The sequence below is a fragment of the Puma concolor genome, chromosome A3 (assembly GCF_028749965.1).
Source record: "Puma concolor isolate L17-30 chromosome A3, mPumCon1.1.hap2, whole genome shotgun sequence".
Classification (NCBI taxonomy): domain Eukaryota; kingdom Metazoa; phylum Chordata; class Mammalia; order Carnivora; family Felidae; genus Puma; species Puma concolor.
The window spans coordinates 44,852,869-44,878,617 of NC_141669.1; the positions used below are offsets into that span (position 1 = coordinate 44,852,869).

General features: G+C 35.4%; 1 protein-coding gene across 4 annotated transcripts in view; it reads right to left on the reverse strand.

Moving 5' to 3' along the window:
* CTNNA2 (catenin alpha 2) overlaps nucleotides 1-25,749 on the reverse strand; it is a 1,114,437-nt gene that overhangs the window by 21,657 nt on the left and 1,067,031 nt on the right. For 2 of the 4 annotated variants that reach the window (XM_025932078.2, XM_025932081.2), the window contains exons 16-18: nucleotides 25,108-25,213; nucleotides 20,977-21,111; nucleotides 10,001-10,144 (exon numbers count right to left, since the gene is read on the reverse strand). In XM_025932078.2, the coding sequence (XP_025787863.2) occupies nucleotides 10,001-10,144; nucleotides 20,977-21,111; nucleotides 25,108-25,213 (385 nt within the window). The remainder of the gene's footprint in view (nucleotides 1-10,000; nucleotides 10,145-20,976; nucleotides 21,112-25,107; nucleotides 25,214-25,749) is intronic. The other 2 variants (XM_025932082.2, XM_086700738.1) reach the window with 1 other exon arrangement.

Sequence of the window (25,749 nt, forward strand, 5' to 3'; positions counted from 1 at the left end):
TCTTTGGTTAACAAAGAGACTCTATGCATGGACAACATATTGTAGGCTTCCTTGCAAAAGGTTGAACTATGTAAAAAAACTTTCAAAACCACAGATTAAAGGACAAAGTATCCTCAAAAGACTGGAAATGCATAACAGTGTTGCCAAAAAATCATAGAAAAATATTAGTAGTTCCTTTGAAAGAAAGCATCGAATCTATGAAATTGGAAAACTTCTTTGAAAAAAAAAAAAGGACTCTGCGAACTTTCATGAAAATGACAACTTTTAACCAGTGAACAAAGATAAACATTAAAGGGTTAGAGAGAGTATGATACAGTATCTTGCCCCTACTAAAAATCATACTCAATATTAAGATGAAAGCTTGCTCAAGGCACAATCCCTATCTTGGAGTCCCTGTGAATCTAGCCTTTGACAAAGTTAAATCACCTCCGTATTTATTATAAGATGTAAAGGCTACCTCATTATCTCTTTACCCGATATACTAAAAATGCCTAGGCAAATTCTTCAAATATACTATGGCTACATCTTTGAAAGAAAGAGTGATCTCTGTTATATCTGGAGTCACCACCTGTTAGAACTCTCTAAACTTCTTTTAAAGAAATTAATGCTTAGCTATGAAACAATCAATTTCTGGCTACAACTTGCTTGGTTTCAAGGGCTCACCCATTAATTTCAGCATCTCCAGAATTATTCATTGCTAATATTATCTCAAAAACAACTGCATAAGTAATTTGAATTTCAAAGAGACCATTGGCCTGATGTACTTCTTAATATTATTTTGTTACGGAAAAAAATAAACTATTGCTTAGCTTTTTTCATATATAAAAAATGTAGTTGTTTGTTATATAAGGATTAGACAATATACAAAAGATGGCTAAATATATATTGATATATGAAAAGGATTTGTTTTAAAAAGTGCTATAAAAACAGTTGAATTATTTTAACCTCAATAACCTTGTCTATAAAACGCAAGAAACTGAAGTAATTTTACCTGTTTAAAACTTTCTTTCAAGCAACATTCTCACCAAAATCCTTAATTGCCTTTGAGAGTAGTAATGCCTATGTCTCTAAGACAGGAAAATATTTGGGGTAGACAAGAAGAGAGGTGGATGGAGACCTTTAAAAGGTATATGAAGGCTATGGCCTAAGGACTGTGATGGGTTCTCAGGAGTCTTGCCTCTAGGAAAGTGCATATCCAAACCCTGCTGCCATGCGGGGGATGGGCATTTGGCATATGAGTCTGGAACCATTTTATCTGTCATCTTCCACCCTTCCAGAAGGAAGAAATAAAAAAGCTCCATTTCAAATAATATGTATATTATAGGTAAAAGGTCAAGATTGACCAGAACTATAGGTATTCAGGGGCAATGTTGCCCCCGTACCCTATAGGATACATTTGGCAATGTCTGGAGACCTTTGTCACTACTGGGGAAGGAAAGTTGCTATAAGCATCTATTGAGGAGATGCCAGAGATGTTGCTAAATACCCTACAATGGACAACCACAACAAGCCCCCTACAAGTAGGAATTATCCAAGCTAGGGTAGACTAAAATAGCCTAATGGAGCAAGCCAAAAGGTTTTCCAGGGAAGGGTCCAAACTGACTTCCAATACTGGGAAGCTTTCACCACAGTGTATAAGACTCTCTTCCCTTTACTTTCTAGACCAATTTTTTCCCCCTAAGTGTGATCCATGAGTTCTCTGCATCAAAAACATCTCAGATGTGGTTTCAGAACAGTGGAGCCAGAACCCAGAATTCTCAGCAGAAATTTATTTGCTACCCATGTGATTCCTCTACAGATTGTAACTTGAGAATCACTACTTCATTTCTCTGTTGAGGTCATTCTCTTCTGCGTTGTCCATTATCACCTCTCTGTAAGTGATTCCTCTATGACAGACCTTGGCTGGTTGTTCACTACTACACATCCAATGGCTTAATTGGAGTAGGCATGGTGAAAAAAACAAAAGGCACTTATGTCATCAAAAAGACTATCATCTTTTAGAAGAAACAAGATAAGGAAAAATAAAATCAGCTACCCATTTATTTAGCACTTGTCTATTCTGTACGCTGTGCTAAGTGTGTGCCACATATTAACACATTTAATTCTAATAACACAATAAAGTAGATACTAATATTTTTACTTTGCGGCTAAGAAAAATGGAGCTCAGTGAAATCAAACCACTTGCCCAAGGTCACAAAGCAACTACTAGAAGTCAGAATTATACTTGTGTTCTATTCAGTGGAGGGTATACATGGACAAGAACTGCTACTCCATGCATATCGCTCCTGATTTTTCAGACTCCTCATATGCTGTAAACAGAAATTGTTGGGGTAGGAGAATAGATGTGCCTAGGATATCCCTTTAATTTAAAGAGTGCCAACAGCTAGGAAGCACACTATTTCACCCTATCACTTTTTCTCTCTATGGAAAACGGAAAGAGGGAACACGAGCAGTCACCTTGGATCAAAAGATGAACTTGAGAGGGGTGCCTGTGTAGCTCAGTTGGTTAGGTGACCGACTTCAGCTCAGGTCATGATCTCGCAGTTTATGAGTTCGAGCCCTTCGTCAGGCTCTGTGCTGACAGCTCAGAGCCTGGAGCCTGCTTCGGATTCTGTGTCTCCTCCTCTCTCTACCCCTCCCCTGCTCACACTCTGCGTCTCTCTGTCTCTCAGTAATAAATAAACGTTAAAAAAAAAAAAAAAAGATGAACTTGAGAATAGAGGCCCACACTAAGTAGAGGGGACCATAAATCAGAAGGACTCTGGGTGTCTGATGATTCTGAGTTCATTATGTAGGCCCTGAACTACATACATATAGACTTACTCTATGTGATAGAAAAATAACTGTATTTGGCTGTTTTAGCATATAGAGCTGAATCTATATCTAATTAAATTATGTGAAAGGTTTTGTTTAAAATGTTAATACTATTATTGGGAATTAATAATTTAGGATACTTAATTAAAGGACAATATTTCACATCTAGATGTAATTAACATTTTAATGTATCATAACCTTCATGTGGGAAAGCAAATGAAACCAACTCTGTCACTGTGGCCCCTTTCAAATTCCTTTTTGAAATAAATTACTAATTTGACTAATTCAGCTATTTTGAAAGAAATTCTGTATATTTCTATACCATAATCTTTAAAAAGTCTACATAATATACTAGAAAAATTTTTAAAATGACAAAGGAATTAATTAAACTAGAAAAAATAGTAAGCTAATGTATTAAGCACACATTTATATGCTTATTATGCAACAAATGGAAAAATTTAACACTCAGACACATTTCCTACCCTTATGGAGTTCACAGAGTAGTTAGAAGACATATAATTAAATAAGTTCTTACATTGCAGTGCCCTACTAGGAATGAAAGAAAACACATCATGCTGTGGGAGAATGTCAAGGAAGGCTTCTTAGGAAAATCATGGTATGTCATAGCAGCACCTGGATGGCTCAGTATGTTAAGAATCTGACTTTGGCTCGGGTCATGATCTCATGGTCCATGAGTTTGGGCCTGCATCAGGCTCTGTGCTGACAGCTCAGAGCCTGGAGTCTGTTTCAGATTCTGTGTCTCCCTTTCTCTCTGCACCTTCCCTGCTCATGCTCTGTTTCTCTCTCTCAAAATTAAACATTAAAAAAATGTATAAATAAATAAATAAACATTAAAAAAATAGAAGCACCACAGTATGTCAGTCACTAACTTTGTGACTTCCAGGAAGCTACTTAGATTCTCTGAACCTCATTTTCCTAATATTTTTAATGGGGAGGACAATGTTTCCTCCACAAGGTAACTGTTAAAACACATTGCATAGTGCATTTAAAATACTTAGCACAGTGCCTGGAAATACTGAGCCCTCACTGCATCTTAGCTAGTATAATCATGTTATTAACTACATACAATTGTCCTACTGTCCTTCTAACTGTATTACTATTCTAATTTATAAAGCAAAAGCAAAAGCTCAGATTAGGAATGTTGCCCAGTAGCACCCAAATTGTAAAAGACAGAGTCGGTTTCCAAATTCACAACTAACAATAACACCTTGCTTATAATTTTAACATCTACCTTAAGAGAGCGTGGTGTACTCTGTAACTTATTTTTTAGGTACCAGACATCAAAACCATGTGGCTGTTACTGTTCTCTGCTTGGCTTTTATTCAGGTAAAATGCTAGGCCTTATTCACGTAAATAATTTTTCCTGGCACATCTTCTAAGAACCACTCAAGATTATGTTTGCCTGGATTGGTGTGATAAAGCCAGTAACAGAGCTACATATCCTTAGTTAAAACAACAACAACAACAACAAACAAAAAACCTGTAAGATTTTTTTTTAAAGTTCTTTAGGTAAACATGCCAAAATCAATTTGCTCAATTAATGGCAGGAACTGGCACTCTACCAGTCGACTGCTTCTAGTACGTGATAGCATCACCATCTCTGTCACAGTGGTTACTGCAGTTGTCTGCACAGAGGTGAATATGGAGAAAAACAAAGTTCCCTATCACCTCTTGACCGCTAAACAAGTTCTCAAAAGCCTACAAAAGATTCTGGCACTCTGAAACAGGAGACCTGTGTGCAAAGCAGGTTAAATCCAGAACATACTCTCCTTGCTGTGATCTGAGGGCCACCTCCTTCCAGACCAGGGTTCATCCTCATGTCTTGGCCAAACATAAAATACCTCTTTAGTGCCTTTCTTTTTCTTGCATCTTTGAACACTTGTGTAACTTTTACACAGACTGATGGGTATAAGATAATAGCTGTTATCCATGAAGAAAAAATAGAAGAAAAAAAAAAGCCCTTGCAAACAACTGTTGTTTCAAACATGTAGTTAGATAATATTTTTCAACATAGATCATATAGATTAGGCTCTGTATTAGCATGAATGGTTAATTTTTTTCAGTCATAATGTTAATGCTTATTTATACATTTCTCTTTCAGTGAAGCTCCCCTAATCAAAATGTAAAAGTAGCTAAATAGCTCTCCTAAAAATTACCACCCAGAAATAAATATTGCTCTGGACCATTGTAGAACTTAGTTCTGGACTTCGTTAACTCTTTGTATTGGAGCATGAAAATGAAAGATGTAATTTTTATAGTCTTAAATGTTTATAGTCTTATGCCTTTCCTTCAAGGAGATATAATAGCATCACTTGGCAATTCTTTACACTTAATAATCACCATTCTTAGAACGTTTTTCATACTTAATCAAAATTTAAGCCAATTTTCCCAAGAATATTCTTATATTGTCTTTAAATCCTATTTTCCCTAATATTTAATCTTAATATTTTGTTTCTTTTTTTATGAAACTTTTTCCAAGAACACAGAAATATAATGATTAAGTTTTGTTGCCTTGTAGAGATTCTGAAACTTGGGGTAGGATGGAGTAGTTATAGATTCTAAGAACCTACTCCCTATGATCTGATTCTAATTCAACAGGTCTGTATCTTAGGCTGGATTTTAGCAGTCTCTTCCCACCATTTGCTGGGTTTGGCATGCAGATGATCTTTTGATCACTTTGAGAAACACTCATTAAAATCCGAATGGATCAGAAAAATTTCTTTGGCATCCAGACCCCACTTTTTCCCCAACTTCTTTTTTTTTCATTCAGTTGTTTTATTTTTTATTTTTTAAAATTTACATCCAAATTAGTTAGCATATAGTGCAACAATGATTTCAGGAGTAGACTCTTCAGTGCCCCTTACCAATGTAGCCCAACCTCTAACTCCATTTTTTACTTTTCTTAATCTTTCCATCCAACTCTGACATTTTCAGGTCCAGTTAGCACAGAATACATCTATACCTCAAAAACTATAGGCATTGTATTTCTCTTCGGAGCTAATCCTATCTCTCCTCTTCTACCTGGAAAACTATCTACTTATACATCAAGGTTCAGAAACATATTACCCTCTTTATGAAGTTTCCTCTTCCCCCTTCTCTTCCAAATGCCTGTATCACTTTGTATGTATTTCTGTTAGAGTGATTATAATAATCTATTGTAGTTACTGTTTATAGGTCTGTTTTCCATGCTAATTCCATATTCATACACAGGTCAGTAAATAGCACATATCGTTTACCCAATAAACATTTGTTGAATTATAATCTGACACTAGAACCACCTCTAGAGGTACTATGAGGTCAGGGGAACAGTTGCCATCTTTGCAATTATTCTTTTGAGACAAACATAATTCTTATATCTCTAACTCCCTTTAACACTTTATATTGTTTAAGTTTTACCTAAGTCCTACTTGAACTTTTTTGGGAAAAATTATTTCTAAGAGAACCCAGAGTTTGATCACACTACTTCATCCTTCCCATATACACTAATTTCACCTTTGAAAGGTATTTTCTGAGATGGTATATTCTAGAAATTAATTTTTATGTCATGATAGGAAATTAAGAAACATTTTACTGGATGATACAAACTAAATCCTTAGAATCTGGGATAGGTGATAAAGCAATTCTACTCATGGAATTCCAGTCTATTGAAAAGGTCAAAGTAGGAACTTAGATGGCAAGAAATACAACAAACTGCTAAGTGATGCTAAGTGATGCATAAGCCACCTATGAATCTATAGCAGCAGAGAAGTTTTCAAACATAAGTGTGCTTCTCTTGTCAATTTGGCACATCATGCCCAAATGAATAACCTCTTTCCAAGTGCATTGGGGAAGGAGGCTTACATAACAATGTGCAGTTTAGTGTTTAAACCTGCTCAACACTGGCTGTCTGAGAGCAGTCTGACATAATTCCTGCTCAGTACACAGAGAACCTTCTGTTTGCTTTGGAAAATTGTCCTGCTTACATGGATTCTCCAGCTAGTGGGCATTTCCTCATGGCCATCCAACATTTCTAAATGATTCAATGGTAATATAATCCTTTTATCCAAAATGATAATCCTTTTCCACTTTTGTCAGAAAATCAGAATGCCTTAGTGCTAGAGTCACCTGTACCTAATTCCTCCCTTTTATTTAGTTCTCTTCCTCCGTTGTGGCTGTAATGATGTGACCTTTTGTGTAACTGACACAATGGCTGCCTAATTATATCTTAATAAATAATCTTTGCACTTCACTCACTTTCAGCCTCCTAAATTCTTCTAAACAGGTGTATCATATATTGTAAGGTCAGCATATGATTAAGGGAAAAGGGGCTCAGGAAAAGTGAGGGGCTGGACTATAGGCAAACATTTTGATACACGGCTTTGATACTTGCCATATCTAAACACAAGACCTACTCTGCAAGATTTACAATTCCATGGTCTTGTCAACCTGAAATGCTTCCCTGCCCTCCTTATGTGCCACCACACAAATCTAAACCATTGTGTTCCAAATGACTTGAAGCCCTCAGCTTCTCACAAAAATTTCCCAGTGCAATCCAGTCTACCCAACACCACAGGAATGTATCTTAGTTCTTAGACATGTTCTGTCTTCACCTCTAAGTTGACACTTGGCATGTATCTGGACACCCAAAAAGGCTGCACATTCCTCAAGAGCAGAAGCCAGGCCCCACATGTCTTTTATCCCCCATAACACATTAGTACCCACCAATTCCCTACTCATCAACCCTTCCCAACACTACAAAGGAATTCCCACAATACTGCAGAAGTACTTTTTTTTAAATTTTATAGTCCCAATGATACCAAAATCTGTCCATTACATAGTAGACAAGGATTTTTTTTTTATCTCAAATAATCAGAACAACAAAATTATGGAGTTAGAAAAACAAATCAGTCTTCCAAACCAACACATAGCTAACATCACAGGTTTGATATTGTCCATTTAAAAGAATGGGGCCCACTTGGTAACATTCCATCAAATGTAGGGTACATTCTAAGACCAACTTTGGACTGAAATTTTCTTTTTGGTCTATACAATTATATGTCTCTTACAAAAACAATGTCTCATCAATGAATCAGTCTTTTTCCTATAAGCAATTTCTTGAAAAATATATTATAAAACCATACAGTTTTAGAGCAGGGATACTTTAAGATATATCCCATAGATGACCTATCATCATTTTACAATGAGAAAATGGAGACCTAAATGATCTATGTAATTTTCTTGCAGTCACCTAATTAGTCAATGACAGAAATGGAACTATGATGCCAGTGTTGAGACCCTAAATTAATGCAATTACTGTTACACTTCATTGTTTTGTTTATAGCACAATATACAGTAGTATTTTTAAATTAGAGTTTTGATACATACAAATGGATTTTAAAAACAATGAACACCACTATAATGAAACATGCACATGAAGATAAACAAGTGCATGCATAATGCATTCCATGATAGACTCTCTGAATTTGCACAAGTGCACAACACAACTGTTCTTAACTCACGAAGTTTAAAGATGATTATATTCCAAGGGTTTGTAAAATATGAGCATTTCTTACCTGGCAGCTGTATGAGGGGTTGATAAAAGACATTAAACACTTGAGCTATGATTAGACATTATATTTTTCTGGCACCGAAGGTTTCCTCCTACCTGGGTTTGAGGGGATTAGCAGTTTTAAAGGAAGGTAGGCCAAAGACTTGAGAGGGATCACCCAACATATAAGACTTTGGCATTGTTACCCACATTGCAGTATTAAGTTGACTATAGTTAATTATCAGCTAAGTATTCCTATTTGCTAGTTATGGCTCCATTTTTCCTTATTGTGCCTGAAATCCCTACTATTACAGTGACTTCTTTAAGTTAGAAAGCGTAGGTGGGAAAATCACTTGAGAAGTTGCCATGCTACTCTTCCCCAGGTAATGAAAAAAACAGTATTAACCTTAGTGCATTTGAGCTGTAAGGAATGCATAATTTGGCAGGGCAGGAGGGAGAGAGGGTCTTGGCATAACAGAAAAGCTAATGCTGAGAAAGGACTCCACCTTTCAAACTGCCTCCAATTTTCCAACACCAATATCCACACATAGTTAACTAGGGATGTATGATTTGAAAAAAAAAAATGAATGATACCCTCTTAATATATTTCCTAATACCCATGATCCACACAAAGAAGCTTTTATCCCACCCCATGAAAAGTAACAGGGCCTCACATTCTAATGGTCCAAACTGTTTTAAAAACACCCACCCCGATGCTTTTCAGCATCCCTTAAAGATTTAACCACCTCCATGAACTTATTTTGCCCTTTTATATAAAAGCTGGTATCTTGACAGTTTTAATAAGTACTCAGGAGAGAATAAGGAAAGTGGAGGAAAAATGCTCACTCCAGTTATCTTTTCTTTCTAAATACTGAGGCATACAAAAGAATTAATCAGCATATAGAAACCCAAATGAAACAAAGAACAGTGACGTTTCACAGCTCCTAACTACGAAGAGAACTTACAAAACAGCATCAGTGTTATGACATGCAACATCAACAAAAAAAGGTAGCAAATTTGGTAGTGACGCCTTGAAATGGCTTCACTCTTAATCTTGCAAGAGTGGGGACTCCTTTGTTTTCATAAATATTTTAATCTTTGCATTAGAAAGTTTTCATTTGTTTACATCAAAACCAAGTTCATTAATTCTTTATGTATCAGTTTCTTCACCATTTTACCCCATAATTTTAGAAGAGCAGACTGATTCTCTGGGCCAACATCAATTAAGGATGTTTTATGACCCTGTAATCTTTCAAACAAAGAAGAATACACACTCTTAACTAGCCTTCCTTAAAGAAGCTCACCAAAGGACTACAGAATGGGTTCATTCCACATATGCAATGACTTTCACTCCCAATGGGAAGAAAGACTAAGAAATAAAGGAATGAAATACCATTTTTCCTTCTCAAGTTTAGATCATGCTTGAAGAATGTATTTGTGCTATGTAATTCTTGACTCATACAAAGAATAAATAAATAGATCCTTTGCCCAAAGAATAAATAAATAGATCATTTGCCCAAATAGTAAGTAAAGAAGACTTGAGTGGTCGTATCTTTACTTCTTTGAAACCCCATCCACCTGCTTTCAAAATTAATGTTTACAATGAAACAGATTACATTAGAAAGCAAAGTTACTCACCATGGAGGAATCACTGCTTCCACTCCCGATCGGAGCTCCCTCAGCACAGGTTGGGAGGTGGGTAGAAAGTTGACTAGCCCTGCCCCCATCTATGACATCACAATCTACCTCATAAAAGGTAGTGAAAGTGCTCTGAACTCCTGTCTGATTTCCGAGAGATACAGAAAAGAATGAGTGAGAGAGAGAGCAAGAGAAAAAAAAAAAAACGTACCCTATTGGGAAGGGATTGGGGAAGTGGAAGAGGGAGGGGGTCATTGGGAGAAAGAGGCATATGAAGGAATTAGGTGCTGAAAGAGATATGGGTGGGCATCTGTGATATTAAGCAGCCCAGCCATATGAATTCCTCATTGGCTCTCTTGAACAGATAAATGGACCATTTTGGAGAAGGAGGATGAAGAAGCACCCTGCCTTGTCAGGCATTGTAGGGGACAATCGTTGTGGGTTCAAAGGGGATGAATCCCCTATTTAAAGCATTGAAGATCACCAAGAGAGAAAGCAAGGGCTACAGCTCTTAAAGCTTGGAACAGTATGTGGGGAATCTCAGATGTCTTTCTTGGAAGTTCCATTGCCCTGCTGTGTGACCTTCATTAAGCCCTTGGCCTCTGCATGTGCAGCCAGTACATGGTACTAAAAGGATACTTACCTCTTTCATTGGAATCACTGAAGAACTAATGAATTCATTGTTGCTACAACTGCAATTCTTTTTACTCTTCCTTTTTGTACCCAAGGAGGGGCTGTGTGACAGGCACATTTTAAAAGATAAGCCAATAACCAATGCCTATTTCTACTTCTTAAGATTTTACCTTCTGCATGAAATATTACAATTTTGACCAGTTTTTCTCTGTGTAGTGAATATAATATATATATGTATATATGTAAAGGGGGTAAATAAAGCCCACCTTCAAAACTGGAGAAAAATCGAATGGGAAGATTTCCATAACCATAAGGTCCCTGCGCTACCACTCTCAGAGGTCAAATTTAAGTTACCCAGTGATGTTAACTGACCAAATGTGTGTCACATGCACTAAAGGTATAGTCATATAGCTTTGTTTAACATCTGAGTCCATTGCAGGGGAGGTGGGGGGGGTGGTAAATTAGGCACTATGGGAGAATAATGTGGAGAACATTAAGGTATTTTTACTTTAAATGGAGATTTAGAAGTTAAAAAACTATGAACTACTCAAAGTTGTTGAGTGGGTAATATGACAAAAGGAAGCAGTAGTTTCAAAGAGCAGGTAGGTTCTGAAACCATCCACATGGAAGCCAGATCTTCATTTGCCCCGTGCAATATATGAAAAGTGAAACTCACTATTCCCACAGAAAATATTTTAGTAAAAGATTCAAAAGTATAGTTTACAGTTCATGGCATCATAAATGGGTAAAGCCCAAAGCATGTTTCTGTGTGTAGATAACCAATATTCATGATTAAAAATTTTTTCTTATGTTTTAAGCCAATATAATTCTATTTTTAATCCTGCCATTCCTAGATCACGAAATATGTAAGTGTATTAATGATCACAATTTAAAAATTAAGCAGGGGCACCTGGGTGGCTCAGTCGGTTGGGTATCCGACTTCAGCTTAGGTCATGATATCACGGTCCGTGAGTTCAAGCCCCACGTTGGGCTCTGTGCTGACAGCTCAGAGCCTGGAGCCTGCTTCAGATTCTGTGTCTCCCTCTCTCTCCGACCCTCCCCCATTCATGCTCTGTCTCTGTCTCAAAAATAAATAAACATATTTTTTTAATTAAGCAAAACTGGTAGATTAGGGAGCATTTTGAAACATAGATGCTACTAAATTCAAACTGATAATGGATTTGGCAACATTACTCCCATATTTTACTTCAAAATAAATGTTAGAGGCATTTAAATAATTTCTTCAGAAAATTAAATACAATAGAAAAAATATCTGGCATTTATGAAAAAATGGAATTTTTCTAGTATTTGATGTTTTCTGTACTTATTAGAGAAAGCAGTGATATCCTGCTTGTTTTCCTTCTTGTATTATTGTATTTCTATTTTCAGTAATTCTAAATCTAAATTCAGCTTCTATATTCAACAGCTTTATTGTGTGAGTTTTCACAATTAATGGCCCTATGAAGTTTTACTTTCTTCCTATTTTTACTCATTGGATCATTGACTAGTTGGCTTATCCTTGCTTTTTTATGCTTTATGATGATCCCATTTGTTTAGAAATTAGGCATCTCCTGGTTTTCCCATTATAGGGAACGTGCTATTCATTTATCTTTATTTTTCAGTTTCAAAAATGATTATTATGTATTAGAAGCTTATTTGTGTCATCTCACCTTTCATACAAAATTTAAAGGTTGTTATTATAAGATTACTGATTGCAATTGTTCATTCTTCCAAGAAACACCTTAACAATATTACTATACAACAAAGAAGGTATATATCTGCCAATGTTAATATATCAGAATAAAAATGGAGTTAAACACTTTTTAACTATTGAAAGAAAACAAGTTAGACTTATAATTTGTTGATGTTTCTTATTATCTATTGCTTATTTGGAAATGGAGCATGACTTCAGGAACCCAATGCAAAACTAGGCTGCATCAAAAGGATGCAGAGTGGTGAACTGTGCTGACTTTTTTAGGTGATTTAGTATGATTGATTGCAATAATGTCTTTAGTTATGAGATTAGTTTAAGAAAAACCAAAATGAACTTTCTTTGACACAGAATGCAATGCCAGGATCAGATAATTTCCAATTCTTCTTAGGATTTAGCCACTTGACATTGTTTATGAACACTGTCACTACAATTATGGATTTGATGCATACTCTCTATGACATCACATAAATGGATGAGTTAGCCTTTCAAGACAAGATATGAAATGATTGAAAGATTTGAGTCAAGAAACTCCATTACTGAAGTCATGGTTATAATTTTATTCTGATCAAAGAGATGTAGGATTGGTTTCGTCTGTTGAAAAAAGGTGTATTTGTTTAACTTCGTGCAAAAGATCGAGAAAAGTCAGGTGGGATAATTTGTGTACTCCAAAAGAATAATCAAAATGTGTCTTTATAAAGCAATTCATTGTGTAAGACATGATCAGGCAGTTGGCATGCAATCTGATCAAAATGTTATTATTAAAGAGAAATATCTCAGCAATAGAGAATCTAAACAATTTTGATAGCAATGGATTTTAATCAGGAGTTCCTAGATAAAGAGATTCTGTTCTGAGTTTGTTTTATGATAGTGTCTCACATACATAGCCTTGGGCTTAAAAGAGTATATGGTTCTTAGAAGATGATGCTGCCTGGAACTTCTCCAGGAACTTCTCTCAGTTGAGAAATAGATTTGCAAAAGGAAATGGATGAAAGAGGTCAAGATACAGATTGTACAGATTTGACAGAAGATCTAGTCAGAGTTCCACTCAAGTTCATTATCAGCAAGGCATCTGCACAGATGAAGGTATTCAGAGAAAAGCAATAATGTAAGATGTAGTATTGATGATGAAAGAAAAGATTACAGTCCAAATTAAGTAAGCTTGCCTTCAAGAAAATTGGATTAGGATGAAATATTTGAAATATATTTATTGCCCAGAAAGAAAATGACTGTTGAAGATAGAGTAAGACAATATGTTCCGAAGCAGTAAAAGAAATCTAAACTAAGAAAACTACACACTGCCCATCCAGAAGTCTTTCCTATTTGTAAGATACATGGGCCATAACATGGCACATATTTCTCTCCTAAGGGCTGTGATAAAAGCTATATTTTATAAATCATTTAAATTAAGCTGGAGAAAGCATTTGACAAAATCTGTAGGGACAGAATGCAGAAGATAGTAAGTTAAACATGCTTTTATTTCTAGAATATAGTAAACCAAGAACAACAGTGAATACACAGAGATAGCCATCAACAGACACCCTGCTATTCTTGCTGAGAATGCTAAACAGTAAGATGAGAAACTAAATGGAAAAAAGAAAACCCAATGGATTACACAATCTAACAAAAGCACAATGGACAGAAAACCTTATCCTTTTTCATGGAAATTATTTGCTATTAGAGAGAAAGGACTTTGAATACCCTCACCCTACAGATAATTAACACTGTGCCTTTTTAGTTGGAGCACCATAGAAATGTTGTTCAATGAATCAGAAAATGTACTATGTGAAAAGGAAATACAACTCATTGAAGCTCGGATTGTTGGTTTGTCATTAGAACTTAGGAACAACATACAGAAACACTAACCTTTTTCTAGAAAAATATGGTTGTCAAAAAATTTCATCACATCCAATACCAAACATAAAATCCTGTCTCAGTTTTCCTATGGAGTCTCTTAATTTGCTTTAGTTTGAGTCATCTGAGGTAATTGAAAATGGTGCAAAATCAGTAAGATCCCCAGATAATATCTAGTGTATGATTTTAATATTTATCTTCTGTTTATGTGTATATTCTTGTATCAACTTATTCACATTTTAGCTTCTTTTTCTTCCAACTGCCTCAGTATCCAGGAATTCTTGAGGTATATCCAAGTAGGAACAAGAAAAAAACAAAAACATCACAATGGATTTAGGTAACTAATTCACAATAATGTATTTCTTGACTAGAGCTGACATATCCAAGTGTACACAGGAAAACCAGAAAGCATACACTAAATTACAGATACTATTTCAAACATAAAGGTATTCTACCCAACACTGTAGCTTCCCATAATAACTTGGTTCAACTTAAGGGAACAGATATTATCTGGATTTGTTCTCACATATCGACAACTAGTTAAAAATGAGGAGACAGCTCCTAAGACACTAGACATTATTTAAAATATATTAATAAATAACATCTAACAATGAAATCAATGATAACAACTAGCATCTCAAAATTAGAATAGGTCTCATGGGAAAATGTTATAAACCAGCACTGCTTAAATAGGTTTGCCTGTGTCTCACAGATATCAAAAGATGCAAAATTAGTGTCCCTCATCCAGGTACCTGCCATATGTCTAATTTCCAAGTTTTCACAAAATATTGCTAGTCGTTGGCTGCCAAATAATGCTCTGAATATGAACTGAGATCCAAAACATTAATTGCGAATAGATTAAGGTGTGGATCACTTGCCTTCTTTTTGATTAGAGGCTTTCAAAACTTGAATAGCTTTAAAACCTAAAGAAATGGAAGTTCACTGACTGAATGACAAGTAATGGCACTGACATTTCTGAGGCAGAGACATTCTTCTTAAAGCCACTAGCCACTTCTCCTCTGACGAGCAATAATGAATGCCCTCAGACCAAAGTATAAATGCCTCAGAGTACAAGGTCAGGTGATGCACTCAAATTAATCCATTGAGTAGATCCAAGTTAGGTCAACCCATGCTTCCACCTATGGTAAAGAGTTACTTGCTTGGTTCGTGTTCCAATTTTGCCACAAGAGAGTCTGTTTTCTCACTTTAAAATGAGAGCATTAGAATATAAAGTCTGTTTCTATGCATAAAACAAATCAGTTTAATTTCATCAGTGAAAAAACGGATTTTTTTCAATGCATAGAATTGATCAAATTGATAGGTTTAGGGCCATTGTCACTAAGTATGTAACTAAAGAGCTTCTTTAACAGAGCAATACACCATCCTCCTTTGCACAAAGACTATTTAAATTCAGGGAGACACCTATACAGGTGTGGTATACTAGACTCAAAACTTGTTATGATGCCTGGCACCCAAGGAGATTTTTACTTATAACATTCCCCATTTCCCATTTCTTCCACATGTAATACCTTGAGTTTGTCAAATGTCACCTTTATAACACTGGGAGAAAGAATCTGCACTGAAAAATCACTTACGGGTTATTTTTCTCTGAAGGTTTGCATAATTTAGGTTGTACAAAATCAGTGGCCATGTACACTAATATAAATGTAACAGAGGAAGACAATGCAGGAATCAAAACTTAAATGGTTATAGTTTTGCTGTCATAACAGATTGAGAAGGTTAGGTTTTTCAGAGAAAGATTGAATTACTCAGCAACCCATCTTAGTAATAAAGTATATGCAAAGAACTATGGCCATTCTGCCAATGATAAGTACTTGTTTAATTTTCTTAGTGTTACAGAATATTTCCACCATCTTTCCATCCAGATTTATAATCTAAAGTTTGTTTTAATCTTACTGTCTCTAGATCTGGCCTCTCCTACTGTTGCATAGCTCAGGAAAGTCTGTTAAGCCCAAATACTTAATGGCCTACCCTCTGAAAAATCTGGAGAAAATTCTTTGTAACTGCAGTTAATTTCCTGAACACATACCCTTTTGTTCAAGTGAAGCAGAGAAATGTATTTCAAATCCAAATTGAAATAGCAATTTAGATTTGTTTCCATTACTACTACACTCTGATCAGTGGAGATCAAGAATTGACAATAAACAGAATCAGAATATATATATAAAAAACTCTTTCCCCAAAAAAGTGTTGCTTAAAGTACAAGGTTACATAAGTAGGTACAATGCTAATTCCAATGACTGCTTCGTATCATTACAAAATACTAACACTATTTTTATAGAGGAAATATAGGACTTTTCAAATAAAATGCAATTCTCATCTCAACAAATCACATTTTAAAAATATATTTTAAATATATGTAATATAAGTGTATAAAATATATATTTTAAAAGATATAATACATATAGCACTGTACAAATAATTCCCACATTTTCTTTTCCCTAAATTTTCTTGGATCAGATATGTCACAGTTGTCAACCACTTGTTCAGTTCCTGATTACTGCTTATTTGAGGATAATAGAGTAAATATCAAATCATGTGTATTTGTTGTATGTGCATGTTTGTGCACATGCACATATGTATCTTTGGTTATATGCCATAGTCAGGTAGGATTGATTTGGCCATTATCAGTTTCTAGTAGTGTATTAATGGTTTTCATTTATTACCATGAACATTCATGTTGATTTTGAGTCCAATTTTTTTTAATGACGTGAAACAGGCAATAAGGACTGTAATTGACCCCTTATTCTCTAATATTTTTCTTTAACAATTCAAATCCTACCAGCATCACAAATTATATTTTCTCACCTTGTCAAGCTTCTCTCCACAACCCAATTGAGAGAGATTTAAATTTGGAAAGGAGAGATTTAAGTGGCAAAGAACAAAAGTGCACATTAGGGCAGGTTACTCCATTCCTCAGGAATAGGGCAGGGCTCCATTCAGTCAGTCTGAGGAAACTAATATCCCCACCTCAAAACTCTGCTCCTATATTTTGTTAATATGAAAAAAAAAAGACATTTAAATGCAATAAAATCTTTCAAAATTTGTAGCATTTTATGTGGGGTCAACTATAAGTTACAATTTGTGTCCTTCTGTCTCTGACCTAAACAGTGAATTCCTGTCCGGGGTAGGGTTATTGCTCTTTTGTTCTGACTTCATTGTTATAATGAGACTCTTGATGTAGTTGAACTTCAAATAATAATAATAATAATAATAATAATAGTAATAATAACAATAATAATAGTAAGGCGCAATTTCTCAGATTTATCAGAATGTTTGATGTTCAGCATTCTACATTCTTAAATTCCACCTTACTGTTTCCAGTCTCATTCAGAAAAATCCACGAAGTACAAATGTTAGGGTAAAAATAATCAAAGGTTATTTAGAATGATTTTTATGTCTTCAGATCCATGTGTACATCTTCATTTTTACATTTAAAAGAATCCATTAAATCCTCTGAAACCTAGTAAATAAAAATTAATTAAAAACACAACCATCAAATATACAAGTAATATCCGTATCACAGCTTTGGAATTTACTTGTATGCAAAATATATTTACATACTTGGAAAAAAATTTGCTCAATTTTTCTGCCATGATGAATATAATGCTATCACACTTAAGGGATATTACCTTCACTAAAATAATTTACGATACGCTATGGTTAAATTTCTTTTTTTTTTCTTCTTTCATGCCTCTTCTCTCCTATCCTACTCTCATTTCTTCCTCTTCTTTCAACATTCCTTTTTCCAAAAAGCATGTAAACTGACCTAAGAGATTAAATAAACAAACACCAAGCCAATAAAGCCAATTTATAAACTAATGGATGTTTAATATTCTGGACTTCAGTTTCTTCTACTTTCACTTTAACATTTCTGTCACTGTTAGTTTTGGGGGGGTTTTTGTTGTTTTTTGTTTTTGTTTTTGTTTTTTTGTTTTTTTGTTTTTTTAGATTTTCTCTTCCCCATTGACCTCCTTAGCAACCACACAAATGGCGTAAGCTAAATTGGCTCACAAATGCATCTTCTACTTTGAGATTTAGTAGGAATGGCACCTTTTGCCTGTTGAGAAGGATTTAAGCCAATAACTTTTAAAAACATATCTCCAGACAGAAAATTAGTAGTGCTTCTTAGACAGCAATTGTATGATTGAGCACATGTAAGCATATATCCAGGATTGTGTTATTTCTCCAACTCCCCATCGTGTCACAAGAAGAACTTTTGCATCCATTGTCCCCAGCCTATGACCTGTTGAGTTTTCCTGCCCCACCTCTCAAGCCAAAGGCAGATACAACAGAAGAAGCCTTTCCCAGTTAGTACACACAGAATCACATAAAACATACACATGCTGACATGATACATAACTGTGCACATGTGCATTCTGTTCATCATGCTAGCTCACGGCTCTAAAAACACAGCTCTCAGCTTTGAGATTTAAGTCATTTCTCTTGGAAAAATGGAAATAAGCTATCCAAATCTCTTATTTTAGGGGAAATTTTGACTACTAACAAATATACCTTCCTGGGAGCTTTCCTCTATTTCAGAAAAGAAGCTACAGCCTTGAATCCCATTATTTAAGCATTTCTCTCTCTCTCTCTCTCTCTCTCTCTCTCTCTCATATATAATACTATAGTAGTTTATCCCTAAAAATGTAGCAACTTTGTCATGCCAGACAACAAAATAAATGGGGCCCTAGGCATGGACACATTTTCTTGGCAAAATCATTGAAAGTTTGTGTGTATGGGGGTCTTACATTCTTGACTCTTTCAGAACTTTGAAGGCAGTCATTTGTGGCTATTTTGCAAAAGAAACACATTGGTATTTTTTCTCCATTAGCCATCAGTGAAGGAGGATGAAGAATAAGATGGACGCAGAAGTGGCAAAGACAGCAGACTACAGATGCAGGTATGGCACCAAATAGCAATCAAGCTTTGAAAAAATGAGGAGGCCAAGAGCAGGTCCATAACTGAGCAATATATAGCAAACCTTTATAATGCATTTGACTCAAAACTAATATAAAGTTATATAACATTCCTCAAAAAGAAGCCTTCTCCCATGCAAGGATTTATGAACTTTGCCAATAAGACTCAAAGAAGGAAACAGGCTTCTTGATGGTGTTCTCAATCTCAAACACCTCTACAAATGCCAACAGTGCAAGTGATAAAAGCCAGTGATGGTTTGGACTACATCTAAATGAGGAAAAGACAATGGAAATGATGCTCGGGAAGCAGTGATGAACAATGGGTACTGAGAGGATAATGGAGAACAGCTCTGCCAGTAAAATATCACCTAAATGAGGTTGTGGACTCTGAGATCCACAAAGATGCTTTGTGCATCCATGTAAATAATAAGATTTGGAAAGTGACAAATGAAAGCACACAAGGCAAGCTAAACAAAAAGCACTCAGTTCCACAGGTGCTATATACAGATGGACATGAAAGCCGAATGGTATGGGAAACTATACCATCGAGTCTGAAGATAAGAAAAGAAGCAAGGGATATGCAATGTTTTGATCACTTCTTGGCAGAGAGAAACTGGGTAATTACCAACTCGGCAGAAAGGACACATTGCAAGACAGATTGCTCTTGGTTGTTGAAGAATGTTGAAGCAGGATCATTTTGGAAATGCAAAGAGGTGACTATGCTTTGGGAAGAGGCACAAAATAGCCAATTTATCGGACTCTAGGTGAAACTGCATGGAACAGGCTTTCCAGATGGCATCTCCATGCAAGCCAGATCAGCTCTTTTCCCAGCTGTTTTCTGCCACCCAAATAATACAGAACCTGAAACCGTTGAAGAATGATTTTTCCATATATTTTTATCAAATGGTCTGTGGAATTTCTGAAAATTGAGAATTGAGCTTCATGACTCGTCTGATTTTCAAAAGGCATTCACCACGTTGATAATGTGATGTTCCCAGTAATGTCACACTTAAAATGGCAGCATCATCGTTGACTGGGAAAAGAACTAAAGGTGGCAGAGCCACACTTTGGAATTTGCATATAGTTTACAATAGATGGCACCTCGTGTTCAAAGAAGGGGACAGAGGGAGGAGAAGCCAAGGTGAAGAACCTCAACACATACATTTGGAAATCTTGCCAAGAAATCATAATTCTTCTATTAATCAAACTTATTTCTCTATATTTGATGAAAATGGACCAGATACTAAGGGAAACACCAGAGTGATTAAGCAAAGAAGACATAATTGTTAGTGTTTGACAACTATGTTAGTTTTTGGCAACAGCACATCAACCTGTATTAAATTTGAATATTTTCTGGCTTTCAAGGGTTACTGATAACCTAGTATGCATTGGAACCTGATGAATGAATTCCTATTGTTTTCATCATCTCTAACATGTGAACACAATCCACACATAGAGAGGCTGGCTCCTGAACAGAGAGTGAAAATTACTAGGACTAACAAAGGGAAGTAGACTCACAATGAGTAAATGTACAAAAGCTCCAAATAATTATAATAGTCAAAGCTTGGCAATGAGTTTCCAGACTACAAAATTAGTTTTCTTGTGAAGAATGGAGATTTTACAAGGCTAGTATAAACATGGGGTAATTGGAAAATCAAATTGCTCTTTGTGAGTTATTGTAAGGTCTGGAATAATGGTGATAACATTTATTTAAAAAAAAAAAAAACTCCCTATGAATCACTGTAGTTTGGTGTTTTTAGCAGTACTGTTGCCAAGAATGCTTGCCTTGGAAGCACAACAGTGGGAACTTTAATTGTGAAGCCCAACTCCCAGCTTACCCCTGACACAATGAGCTCTCCTCCTAGATTCTGAACTTCTGCCTTCACCTTGCTGCAGATATTAAGCTGATGGCAATACAAAGCAATTCGTTGAAGGTAGGCTAATAAATCCTGCTTACATGCTGAATCAGGACACTATAAAACATCAAAAAAAAAAGTGATCTCAATTAGTAAGTACTCTTCAGTTTCTAACACTTGCTATATAAAAGCTGTGAGAAGAAAAGGTTTTAGTGTCATAAATATTAATCACATCCATTTAATTTCTTGATAGCACATTTTATGAAAGCCACAGTCAGTAGTTTACAATGGTCAGCTGTACTTTGATACAATTCTCTAAACAGAATATTGAGGATCTTCCAGAAAGTCTTACTGGAACTTCTGTACATGTTTATGAGTAATTTTACCAGTTGTCTTCTAAACTGTTAAGAAAACCAAATATTCTACAGGTTTTTTTCTTAGTGGCCCACTCAACATTCACTATGTGTAGTTATTTTAATATGGACAACCAAAGCAACAGAGGCTAGAAAGAAATCGCTCTGCATAGAAATCTCTCTGACACAGCATAAGATAGAATTTCAATTCATTTGGTTGGGTGAAAAAACCATTTGTTTCCTTTGGCTTTCTCAGAAAAGTATCATTCACTAAAGGAAGTCTATTACACTTTTTGGATTTTTGTATTTATCAAAAATTTAGCAACATTATAAACTTTAAATAAGACATTCTGAGAAGGATCATAACCACTGTTAGAGAAAGAGATTTAAGTAGAGTTTGAAGCCAACTGAAACAAACACATAAGAGTAAAAACAGAGCTCTTCAAAGGTTATACCAGAGTCAACTAGAACCAGGAATTTTGGATTCTGTCTGAGACTTAGTGGGTAGATATCCATCAAATACACAGTGAGCTTAGCTGAACACTTCCACAGATATTTTTACATGACTCTCTAAAGCATTTAATGCTTCAATACCAATGGTTATTCAATAACTGGAATATATTTCTATTACTATCAAAAGTTCAGTTCAAGATTCTGTAGGCCATTCCATTGTTCTGGCTCAAATTAGCACTTGTAAAGGATGTATACTCACCAAATTTTTGATCAAACACTGTAAGAAATAAAGATCTATAGCTAAATCTGAAGTGACTTATTTAGAATAAGCGAATGAGAGGGGTGCCTGGGTGGCTTGGTCAGTTAAGTTTCTGGCTCTTGATTATAGCTGGTTCATGATCTCATGACTGTGAGATCGACCCCCAAGTTGGGCTCCTCACTGGGCATGGAGCCTGCTTAAAATTCTCCCTTTCCCTCTGCTCCTCACCCGCTCACTGTTTCTCTATCTCAAAAAAAAAAAAGTTATGAGAAAAAGACTCCAGCTAGGTTTTCTTCAAGCTTAAGAAAGGCAATTCTTAAAAAAAAAAAAAAAAAAAAAAAAAAAGGCAAACCTTTCATTAATACTGTGAATCCTGTGGTTTTGACATAACCATATCTTTAACAAATGACAAAGGGGTCTCTTTTATATATAACACCATTGTGGTACTTTCTTTTACTAACTGCATTTATCAAGAAAGAATCCCACAGAGACTGTTTTAGCTTTCTACAAGTACTTAATACTGTAATATTTATCCTACTCCAGAGACCTATATACTGAAAGGAATTAACTTTAAAATGATATCTCCCTTGAGGGCTGACAAGGCTTTCGATACAAATACCTTGCAACAAATTAAACTCGAAGTTCTATCTCAATGGAACAGTAATTAAAAATGCAACAATCCGTAAAAAGTTTATATTGCTTGTGTATCTCAAATCTTCATAAAAATATTTTCAGGCAAAATAAAGGCAACACATCCACTTTTTGGTAATGTTCATCCTATTCCATTATTTAAAACACACATAAAAGCATGATGGACCAAGAAATATAATTCATATATCATGAAAATAGGTGAGTTTGAGAAAGATATGTCCTATTCAGACAAAGCATTAGCAAAAACTGCAAGTTGCTTCATAGCTGATGACAGTGCACATGCCACCAAGAGAGGGTTATATTTAACCAACTCTTGTGTTTATTTTAAGTCATCATAGAATAGCATTTACATATTTTGTCATTTAATTTCTTGTTTAATTTTTGTTTTTATTTTTTAAATGTTTATTTATTTTGAGAGAGAGAGAATAAGCCAGGGAGGGGCAGAGAGAGAAGGAGAGAAAGAAAATCCAAAGCAGGCTTCATGCTGTCGGTGTAGAGCCCACAGTGGTGCTCAATCTCACCAACCGCGATCATGACCTGAGCTGAAATCAAGACTCAGACACTTAACCAACTGAGCCACCCAGGCGCTGCTAAATACTTTGTTATTTAATTGCAAAATACATCTAGAATCTTGGGATTTGTGTGTGTGCATGTGTGATGTGCTTTCCATACATCAAGTCCATAGTTAATTCTATTTCCATAGTCCCGCTGCCTGGTACTATGATTCAAGTTGCATAATTGCTGGAAATAAAGGTCCTAAAATGTGAAAGCAAAAAACAAGAACTCAAGGAACCTAAACATACTAAAAAATAGTTTAAAGCAATTTAGATTCAGAGTTTAATGGAGAAGCCATCCAAACTCCATCTACTTTCACTTCAGGAAAGAAGTCCTTCTTCACAAAACTCTTTTTAGAACCTCTACCAATCTCTTCTCACTCCACTCATCCCAAGTGCCCTGAACATTTTCAGGGAAAAAATGTGGCATTCTTTCCTGGCTGGTGCATTTTTGTTTGTTTGCATACATGCGTGCATATTTCCAAGAACATTCATTATCTCTCCTCTCTTTTCCATAAACTTTCTGGGATACATACAGAACTCTGTATAGATCAGTTCAATTTATCCTGCAAACTGCAGGAAGCCTGGCAGTTGATATGTCCCTGAAATTAGCAACTTAGTGGTGGTTTGGTCTTCAACCCATACAAATTTTAGGGGATAGTCAAATGGTGGTAATATTTAATGAATTATCTTTAGCCATCATATATGTAAAAAAATTAAAATGAGACAATCTGCTGGCATATTTTAAATGTAATCTTAATGATTTAATCATGTGTTTTCAGTATTTACAAGACGAGTGGATTTGGTATTGACTTCTGAGGGATTCTAGAATCTGGGATGTTGAAGACGGCAAGTATTTAGGGGAAGAGCCAAACATTAAGGAATGAAGGAAGAAAATTATAATAAGCAACTCAAAAATTATAGGAGACTAGGGCCATTAAGAAGGAGGAACAATCCTATGTCAGTGTCTCCAGACAGCATCACTATATTGGAGTCTAGTAAGTGATTTCATGCTTATAATGTTGTGTCCATGTAAGTAACAGCTTATGTAATATTTTCTATTTCAGAATCTTATTTTATATTTTAAGACATTTTTCCTTTTAAAATAGCTCAAACTATAAACCACTGTTATTCAAAAGGGTAAGAATTAGTTACCTGTACAAGTCTACTGTTTAAAGTACCCTTATAAGGAATGGAACATTATTGCAACTAGACATATTTAGAACAGGATTTTAGAGTTCCAATTTAAGCCACATGACATGCAAAGTGTGGAGATAAACACAAATACTCAGGTGAGATTCAGAACTACTTTCATGTATCTAACTTCGGTCGGAAGGCACAAAAGATACTCTCAGAATTTCCTTTCTCTGTAATGCCTTTAAATCCAGATGAAAATAAAGCTGAAATCTGGAGGTTCCTGATTATGTGGATTAATTCCATTTATGCCAAAGCATTTTAAGAATTTTCAAGAGTATCATTATAGTAAGATCAATATTAAATAACAAGAGTTAAAAGTTCTTTCTCTTCCTCTTTATGCAGTGTAGCTGACTTGCTGAATGAGGGTAGCCAGCATAATCCATTCTTTGGGGGGTTATGTCTCTTAAGTAGTGGGTACTCTTCGTTCTGAAGGAGTTTTGGTCATAGGCCTGATGAGTCGCTCCTGGACTGAACCCACTTTGCAATGAACTCAGTCTCAGCAAAGTTCGAGTCCAGTTTGAAAAACGTAAGTGATTACAATTCATCCTTCAGAAGCATTTTATAGAGGACATAAAAACCATTATAGAACCCAAGTGCTAATTAATGGTACCACACAGCATGTGCTTACTCTTCCCTCCTGTATTACCTGATCAGCCACAGCGCGGGCTAACTTGTCCATTCGAGAACCTGCTTCGGCAATTTTCTTGGCAGCATTAATAACATCAGATGTATTTTTCAATGGGCCTTTGCCTCTGAAACAACATATACAACATAATTAGAAATTTACTTTTAACAAATAAACAAACCTACTGTATTGTTTGTCCAGGACTCTGTTGTTGTACTTGATTTTGCTCTGTCCAGATCAGAAGGATTTCAAATGTTTTCTGGATTCACTTCAGTTTCCATGTTAATAGTCTACTTTACTTCCATTCACCTTTAGGGAATATTTTTCCTTATTTTGATGTGCATGCTCATAGTTTATTCTTTACATTAATTTCTTTGTTTTTAAACAGTGGTTCATTAAAAAAGATGACCACTTTGAAGGTGATAGGAATTTAATATTTAAAAGCTTACCATGTGCCTATGCTATTATATATACCACCTCACTTGGATTCATTACAACGCTAGCAAGCAAGCATCATTATTCCCACTTTAGAGGAGAGGAAAATGGAAGAAATACTATTAACTCAACTAAGCTTTATAAAGGACAAAATGTAAATTCTACATTTAAATCAGAGTCTAGCCAAAGTGAATACACATGCATTGTCTTTCATACCATATCCAGCAC